General features: G+C 34.2%; 1 protein-coding gene across 1 annotated transcript in view; it reads left to right on the top strand.

Moving 5' to 3' along the window:
- LOC136985251 (sushi, von Willebrand factor type A, EGF and pentraxin domain-containing protein 1-like) overlaps positions 1-9650 on the top strand; it is a 170256-nt gene extending 160606 nt beyond the window's left edge. The window contains 3 exon segments of the mRNA XM_067282503.1: positions 296-456; positions 1048-1232; positions 9305-9650. Of these exon segments, the coding sequence (XP_067138604.1) occupies positions 296-456; positions 1048-1232; positions 9305-9492 (534 nt within the window). The 3' untranslated portion in view covers positions 9493-9650.
- Positions 9651-10160: the final 510 nt, after the last annotated feature.

Here is a 10160-nt window from a genome sequence, read left to right on the forward strand (position 1 = left end):
GGCATAGAACGTAACAGCAGTAGACTTTATTCAAATTACTAATATTATCACCTATTCTATTTCTGTCCCTCAAAAAATTAAAATAAAACGCGTAATATTAAATTTTATATATAAATTTAAGAGCAATATATAAAGTAATATGAAATTTTAAAGATTTGCTATTGAAAATATTTAATACAATTGTAACCGAGACATAAAAGTTAATAAATTGGGTAATTATTATTCGATAGTTATAATTATTATTATTGTATCTCTAGAAATATATCAATAATTAACTAAAATTATATGTAACTAGGAATTCGGTCTTAGTTGGAAAGTCGAAGGGCATAAATACTGTCGCAAACCTCCATCGAAGATACCGAATGACTCAAAACTACAAGTTATTACATTCAACAAATGTAAATTTACTTCGTCTTACAGACTAATGAAAGCCAGAAAGGAATGTAATATTCTGAAGTAAGTAAGAAAGAAATATTAATTATATGATTTTATTATTACACCGATATAAGTACAGTAGAGAGTCGGAAATCGGAATCAATTGGGGACTGGGGTTGTTCAGATTAGTGATTTGTTCCGATTACCGATTATGTACGAAAAAATATATTAACCTCTCCGATGTTCAAATTTTTCTCCGTTGCGTGTCGCTTCGTGTTGAATTTTCGTCGATTTTAAGCCTAACGAAAATTTTTATAATAATAATCGAGGCTATCGTATCGTTAAAAATTATTTTCTTTATTTTGTACAAACAAAATAAATATATTAAAGAATATAAAAACATGAAAATTATACTTTAGAAGTAAATCTAGTATCAAAAACGTTCGATTCAGCCCGACACAGTCCGACTGAAAATCGTTCCGATTACCGGCGATTCCGATTACCGGTGTTCCGATTAACGACTCTCTACTGTAATGGCACTGGGCATCTCCCAATTAACAAACAAATGTATTTACTAGAAATTTAAGAAAAATCGTAATAGTTTTCTCGTATAAAATATTGATAGAAACGAGCTACGATTAATATTTTAATTAAGACTATTTTGAATTTCAGAGATAGCAATTTTAGGAAGTGTCATAAGTATGTCAATCCCGTACCATATTATAAAACGTGTTTACAGGACAGTTGCTCTTGCAGTTATAACGAACCGTGTTATTGCGATTCTATAAGCGATTACGCATTGGAATGTCGACGTAGTAATGTTTTCATCAAACATTGGACTCTTCAAACAAAGTGCGGTAAGATTATTTATAATTACAAAAAATTAAAAATTAAATAATGTATTAAACCGTGTTTATGTAAATTCGCATATTCTTACGCGAATTCAAGTTCAAAATAAGAAAATGACGACCATCTTAAGCGTTTATGTTTAGATATTTAAATGTCTAAACGTAAACGCCTACAAATAAGATACAATGATAAAATAACGTGCAAATAATATACATTATAATTAAATAAAAATGTCTTTACTTTGTTTTCTATGGAGTGAAGCATTTACTTGTCAAATAGGGGCCGTCCATAAATTACGTTAGGCATTTTGGGGTGGGTGGGGGTCAAGGATTTCTTACGATTTCTTACTCGGGGGTAGGGGGTATTAGATCTCGTCTTACGTGATATTCTTATTTTTAGTTTTTGATCTCGTTGAGTGGTGGAGTTTTGAATTTGGCTTCAGGTTTCTTTCTCTCTTTTTTTTTATTAGAATAAAATGCACCACTCCTATGGGTGTATAACACTAAGAATACATAAACCGAAATTAACATAAAATTAGTATTTAGCTTTTAGTGAAAACTAAAATGTAAAACTAGAAATTAGAAATTATAAAATCTTTTCTTCCATATTTTTTAAACATAATTATAAAAAGCATTAAAACAGTGGCTTCTGAACAAGCGTGTCGAGCGGACATGGCCACCTGAAACCAAGCGTAAAGATTTCTAATTTCAGAATAAGTCTATATTGATCGTAAATTGGACAATGATAAATCATATCGTCGACGGTGTTTAGATTTTCTGTAGAGCAAAAGCAAGAGGCAGTTTCTGCCCGGTTATACATGCTCAGTAAGTAGTTGAGCAGTAGCAAACGTTAAATCTCTAAGTTGGTGATGAGAACCTGCATTCAACACTAGGAAAATAAAGTCTTGTTATTCTACCAGTTTTACTGCTCAACTATTGTTGATTTCACTTTTGCATAGCGTTGTCATAGATATAATTTTTAAGGCTGCTGCGTCAGAGAGGGTTGTGAGTGTAGTCCGAGTCAGTGTCCTTTTCAGCTTACTTAGCCTCAAAGTCGGCTTTTTCATTTCCTAGTATGCCAGTATGGCCAGGAACAAACATAAAAGTTAGCTTATTTATAAGATTTTTAATATGGTGCTGGATATGTGTGATTTTATTGCTATTGCAATTGGGATCTAATAGAGTTTTTTGGATGGACTAAGAATCAGTGTAAATGCTGATAGACAGAGTTCTGTTTGGTAGTGAAGTGGCCCACTGAACAGATTGGTAGACAGAATCTTCTTCAGCTTGATATGTGGGGGTATCTTCTAACATATTTTGGGCAAAATATGTTAGTTTGGAGGAAGATACAGATACTTCAGCCGACAAGAAGGGGCTTTTAGACCCATCTGGGTAGATATTAATGTTTGCGTGGTTATCCATGGAGGAAACAGATGACACCAAATGTACCCTGGGATTAACCTTGTTTAGTGATGATCAGAGATATGGTAATTGCATATGAACAGCCGTAGATAGCAGTAGAGACCGTTGTTGAGCCTCGATGGTTGTAGTTCTGATGTAGTAGTTTTGAACCTTTTCTACAATACGTAAGTGGCAAAGGAAGGAGCTCTGCTAGAATCAGAGAGGCATTAGTAGAAACAGTTCTGCAGCACTTTGAAATCCTGAGGGCAAACTGTCTTTTGAAGAGAGAGTAATTTACTTGCTACTGAATTTTCTAGCTACATGATCCGCAGAGCCGCGTAAAGTAGCATTGGTTGTATTAGTTATTTAATTAAAAAGATACCAAAGGTACATAACCGGTGCCGTAATACATAACCGGATGAAATATAACAGAGTTACAATAAATATATGAGTTACAGATATGTAAATTATTTAACCAGAATAAAGCATAACATCAACTACAAATATAGTGACATGTAGACAAAAAAAAAAAAAACACAGAGCACAGAGCACAGAGCACAGACAATAACAAGCATAGCACGAACAATTTTATAAACTAGAGGCGTCTTCGCCGAGACGGTAAACTTGCAATAATTGTTTGTAAAATTGCGTCGTCTCTTTGCTGCATATGGACTTTCTTTAGCGTCAGTTCCATTTGGTCCAGTTATGTTTGCAGCTATTCGTACCTTTCTCTTCAATATTGACGTCAAATTCTACAATTCTATTTCATTCACGCATCTCACTATCGTTTTCGATGCGTATTTGACGTGAATGATTGTCACACTCTTGAAGCACTCTTGAAGTACTCTTGAAGCGTTCTTGAAGCACTTTCTTGGCACTTTTGTAGGACTCTTGTAGCTCTTTTAAAGTAGTTACTAAGTATTTAGATGTGAAGACGATGAATACACGGTGAGCTAGAGTTAACGAAATCCAGGAACACACAATATGGCTGTTGGCAAAGAATGAGATCAAATTGATTGATGATAGAAGTTAAGATAGAAGTAGAAGCAATGCTTCTACCTATATTGTATTGCAGGAAGCTAATTTAGTCTTAGGCTGTAATTCCATAGTCAGTTCTATTTATTAGATTGGTTTTGATTCTCGTGTATACCCTACAAGAACTATCTCTGGCATTATGCCCAGCCATGGTGTGTTCATGTCTACAGTTACAACATACCGGAGGTTGGTCTATATTTGTGCATTCGTTATAGGTATGTTGACCAGAGCAGTGGCTACATGTGGGCATCTCTTGGCTGCACATTGCTGTGGAATGGCCATACCGACAACACCGAAAGCATTGGAGCACTGGGCAGAAATCTGTTGTTTTACATTTTGACCATTGAATTGACAGTTTTTCTATCTTTAAAAGTTGATTTCTTAGACTAGGTGTTACCTGAATAACCCAATTGTTGTAATATTTATTTTTCCTTCCCATTCTGAATTTCGCCCTGAAAGCCTCGTTGAATTCCTCTTCCTTATATGTTTCACTGATAAGGTCATTTTGTCTGTAAATGTACAATGGTAGCTCTTCCCTAGTAATCTCAGTAGGAACTGAAAAAATGGCCACATGTGGCAGCAATTTCCGAGGCTTCCTTATCAATAATTGGGGAACTTCTGTAGCTATGTGCCGCTCAAGCTTAAGAGCGTTTTCAGGGTTCCCAATCTCTATAGCAACTCCTCCACCTCCAATGTTTCTCACTTTGTCAATTCCAATACCTAACTGCGATGGTTTGACCATCTCAAATAATATCTGCCGCACTTTATTGCAACTTTTCTCGCTGTCTTTACTGTATAGGAGAAGTACCTCCCTGTTTGTTCCTAAGTGTCTCAGTCTTTTATCAGTGTTAAAAAGCTTGCCGTTTTTCAGAGCTTGACTATAGTTTCTTTGTGGAGGAGTGTCTGTGTGTCTGTATGATGCCAAGTTCTCCAGTTTTTCTTGAATGTATGTCTGATTTTTAAGAATTTCTGAGATGGGGGCGTCAGGCAAGGCCGCCCCAAGGCCACTCAAATTCTCCTGAGTTGTCTTTAGAACAACTTTATCTTTTATATTAATCAGTTGTTCCTGCATATGTATTTGGTTGTTAATGATGTCAGAAATTGGGCCTTCGTTCCTCAGCTTATCAAGGCTTTCCTCAATTTTTTGAGCTTTCGTTAAGATGGAATCCACATTTAATTTATTCATAATTTTTGTAGAATGTTGAATAATTTGGGCATTAATTCGATTTCCAGTTTCTCTTAATTTATCTGTAATAACCTTATCTGTACTTTCTGTAATTTTTCTCTCTATCGCAGATATTTTCTCTAATACCTCTCTCTGTATAACTGCCTGATTCCCATCTCCTACAGTTTGAATGAGATTATGTTCAATTGCGTCCAGTTTTCTTAATATGGTACCCTGAATATCAGAAATTTTTCCTGTGTTAATCATTTCAGTCAAATCAGACTTGGTTGCCAATGTATTAATTCTATCTATAAAAGGCTCCATAGATTTCATTTTGTCAAATGAGGATTCGGCAGAGTCAATTAATTTTTGGAATTGATCTAAAATAAATTTCATGTGTGATGTAACATGAAATTTACCATTCGGGTTATTAATGGCATATGTTTTAACTTCGTCCATGATACGTTTTGCATCCTGCGAAAATTGTTCTTTAATGTATAATTCCATCCCAATATTAAATGTCTAATTATATCAATAATATAAAGTGCAATGGGAATAAATTAGAGCTAATAAGTAGGACTATAAATATCAGCTCCAATAAAGACTCGAACTTCCGGTTGTTCTTATACGCTCTATGGCAAAAAATCAATGACCGTAGCCATGACAACCAATGTTGAGTAAGATGTTGATAATTTATTAAATTCTAGAATCGCCATAATTTAAATTCTATTCGGTGGATTTGCTTAAAATTTTCAACACAGGTTACTGATCGTGTCCCCGAAGAAATGACCGGACAGAATTTGGATCCGTAAAGCCGGAAGCGTAATATCGGCGTTCAATTACCGACCGGAAGTATCGGCACTTTTCCGCTATCTCAGCGAAAAATGGTCCTAGGACCCCCAAATTTTGTGTCGAATAGTAAGACGACAATACGCGTTAGACGCCGTCTCAAATCCGGTTTACCGGATTGCCGAAATACCGGATAATCGAAAAAAGTACCGTTTTCGACCGTATTTCACAAATGTTCGATTTAAAAGGTCCTACTTGACAAATTATCGTCCGTCCTGTCTTACGAAAAAACTGTATACAAATTCCATCATGATTTATCACCAAAAAACCACATAAAAACAAGATTCCTCAGAGCACAAACAAAAGCAACATTCCATCATCTCGAAAAGTTGAAAGCCCCATTATATAAAATTTTACAAGCTTTATGATTTAGTCCTCAGGTGCACCTAGAACATTTTATCAGCACGTAATTTATATTCTTGGCCTTAGCCAAGATGGTAATATGGCAATGGAATGTGGTTTCTCTCTATTCTCTCGTTTTATTTTGTATGATGTTTCTGTTTAATGTGCACTAGCTACTCGATTTGTCAAAGATTTTTGCGTCCCATTGTAAAATTAAAATTAATATAAAAATGAATTTTATGACGTTGATTAATGATGATAATAATAAAGAGATTGTTAATAATTAAAAAATAACGTTCTTAAAATAAATTGTTCATTCGAATTTATTAAATTTTTATATTTTTAAATTTGTTCACATAAAGTGTTTAATAAATAATAGTACATATTAGTAAACTAATTAATAATTATATATTTTGGACATAAGGTTTTTAGGGTTTCATAAAAAAATATTTTTTGTTAAAATCTTTCTATAAAATCATGCCTAAATATTACGTAAGATAGGGAAGGGGGAGGGGGATCAAAGAAAATATTACGGTTTCTAACGCAGGGGTGGGTGGGGGTCAAGAATGGCCGAAATCGCCCTTACGTAATTTATGGACAGCCCCGTACTTTGGTTGTAGTGTAACGTTTTCGTTTTCGATTGAGATTCTTCCGTTGACTTGGTAAATCCGAATTCAATCTCGAACTCTAACTCCAGACGAACAACCTTGTGAATGTTTTATGTGGAATAACTCCTAAGAAACGCAACTTTAAACATAAGGAAATAAATAGGAAAATTATGGAGGAACGTCTGTATAGTTTGTGAGAAAAGATAGTTTTATAACAACTTTATTATAAGTCAAATTCCATCTTGGAGGCCATCTCACTTTCGGACACTCTTATCTTGACCACTTGAGAGACATATCCCCATTTGTGTGGCCAACAAAATAGGAAAACTCCATATTTCTAAACTCAAGATATTGTTTAGTCATAAGACGTTAACATAAATAAAGCTTAGAGTTTGCAAACTTTAAAAGTTTACAAAACTCCAAGTTTTTGTGCTTTTTACATAATTTAACACAAGAAACAATCGTAGTGGATTATGAAATTCTCAATGATCAATTTATCTTTGGTCCACCTCACCCATCATCTGTTGCTTGCACTTTTAGTTTTCTGATACAAAACACTTGGGCCGGATGGCCGAGCGGTCAAGGTGGTAGCCTATCTCTCTGGAGGACCCGGGTTCGAATCCCGACGGGTCGAAAAATCCCCAGGAATTTTTTGGGAGGTGGTCCGACCGGATATGTCGGGACTTGGTCCTCACACCCGGCCGTCCCATTGTGGGCCTGGCTGAACCCATAATGGGCTTGCTTAAAGAGGCCCTCTTAGTGCCCACAGGAGAGAAAGAGTTAAAAAAAAAAAAAAACACCTAAAATGTATGCTTCGGCGTTATTTATATCCATAAACTGCTCAACTATATCATCAGTCGTCATGAAAACGTCAATCTATTTCATCGCCGACCGCTATATCAAAATAATATTCAATTATATTTGAATTTTATTTTTTAAAGTTCACTATCCGCCGCCCTAGATATTTGGCCGCCGGCGTGCACTTACAGCACCACCTACCAGAATCAGTCCTGATGCACATGACCCCCTCGACCTTTAGCCATCAAAATTTAATTGCGTCAATCCCCTAATACAAACCATCCTGCAAAATTTCAGAAATTTTCGACAAATGGAATAAGAGTTATTAAGCTTTTGAAGTGGGCAAAGAAAATCGTTGCCTCCACACACACAAACAACTATACATACCCCAACATTTTGCATTTCTCGGTGTTTCAAGGTCCCAAGTCCAAAAATGTAAAAACCTTGGGATCATTTTTTGACTGATCGCCATACTTCTGTTATATAAACAACCAGGATAGTTAAATTGAAAATCGAGTTGCGCACTTAGGATCACACCTAATTAATATACTTTGTCGTTACCACCTAATACGTGGCGTGAAAAACGTTCTGTAATTTACTACAGAGTATTTACAGCAAAATTATTGTAGATGCAACCAGTTTAAAAAACTGTATAATAGTTTTTATGATAATTCTATATGCAGCTGACAGTCGCGTGATAGTCTGCAGGATTTTTTTTGTTCCAGAGAATAAGTATGAAAAATCTGATGCAGATCGGGCAAAGGGTTTAAGAGTTAATAAGGGGCATGAGGTTGTAGTGTTCAGATTTCGTCGTAGTCTATATTTTCCTCGGGGTCCCTGAAAATAAGTAAGATAAATTTCACGCATATCGACCAAAAAGCTAAAGACAGAGACATATTTTATCATCTGTATCTATATACAGTGGTAGACAAAACGTCTCAAAACGCGAAGGGTCAAATTTGACACGATTCAAATATTTTTCCTCGTTGTTATGTAGGATATACATAACACCCTGAAAGGTAAAATAGAATATTATTTAATAAATATTTCATTTTTAAATCATTAGACTTGTAATAAGAGATTAAAAGTAATCACAAAAACGTTATGTCAATATGTTAAAATTTAAATAAAAAAAATGAGCTATTATTTTACAAATACTCAATATTTTTAAATGAAATTTTCAAAAGGACCACAAAAGAGGTTGTCAGCTCTCGAAAGAGCTATTAAACATATGCAGATTCCTAGATTCTTTGGTAACTTGGTATCGTATACTCTGGTTGTAAATCTAGGAGTAAAAAGCGACAAAATGCCTATTTCATAAATCCAAAAAGAACCAACGAATTTATTCAAAATTTCAGACGTCTATAGTAGTCACCGTGGACACTAAATATTTTAAATTTCATTCAAATCGGTTCATTGGTCTTGGAGATATTAACGGTTAAATTTAGCACTTTAACATTACACGTGTGGCTGAGCTCTACCATAGAGCGCTATCGCGTTCTATGATTATCCAATCTAACGCATTCGGCATCGTAACAATAAAATGGAATCCAAAATATAACTATGGATAGATTTCTGAGATTAGATCATTTACTAAATAAAGCTGCAGATATTTATTTTTTTCTTTAAGTACAACATTTTCCTTAAAAATCGAAACAAATAGATTTTATAATTATCATTGCATTTATTTCTTTAAACAAACGCATTGTTAACTTGGGCCAATAATTTCTTTTCAGAGCCATATTTAATAATTCTCGAGCATCTAATTCCTGTTTGTCGTCATTATTATGATATTTTATATATTTAAATTATGTATAATTTTAACAAAATGTTATTATGTATTTTACGACAGTGAGAATTATATGAAGTGTGTATATTTTTAGCTTTTAGATGCGACGGAGGAATGGTGTACGACGATTGCGGTCCTCAATGTCACGAAACGTGCAATCCGATGGGATTGGCTCGTTTATGCAGAAATGAAATCTGTGTTCCCGGTTGTTATTGCCCCGCTGGGAAGGTCCTTCACAATGGAAGATGCATATTAAAAACAGAATGTCCCTATCCAAATTGAGATATTCTGTAGTGGAAGAAAAGACTATTTTTATTGGTTAATCAAAATATTGATTTATCAACGAGAAAAAAAACTTTTGTATATTGATATAATGTGAATTATTACATAAGGTTAAAAATATTGTTAGTGAATTGACGATTAAATTTTTTGAACTGAAATTTAATGTAGTTAAATTTTAGTCCAAAATCTGTTAACACATTGTTTCGAAATTGATAATTGAAAAGTACGTATTAATAATGAGTTCTTTTTAAAATATTTTTTAGTATTTAATCAATCATTTTTTCCTTAGTGCGAATCATATTTATTTCTTTTAAAGAATATTCAACGGCATCACATTGATTAATAATAATACAGTACCTGTACCTTATAATAATCTAAACCATAGGTTCCCAACCTTTTTTGGCCTACCGCCCCCTTTTAGAATAAACACACCGACTCCCGTTCTTAAAATCAATAATGTAATCCATAGTTTTCCAATTTTTTGAGGTCATAGCCCACTTTTTCAAACAGTTATTCGATGGCGCCCCTCTTAGGTGAAGTATACTATATTATATATTGAAAAACAAGAACAGATTTTTACAATTACTTAAAATATATTAGTAAAAAATTAATATAATATTATTAGTGAGAGGGCTGAGCTTGGTGCAATGACGCTAATTTGTTCGATA

The sequence above is a fragment of the Centruroides vittatus genome, unplaced genomic scaffold (genome assembly GCF_030686945.1).
Source record: "Centruroides vittatus isolate TY-2023 unplaced genomic scaffold, ASM3068694v2 contig_956, whole genome shotgun sequence".
Taxonomy (NCBI): domain Eukaryota; kingdom Metazoa; phylum Arthropoda; class Arachnida; order Scorpiones; family Buthidae; genus Centruroides; species Centruroides vittatus.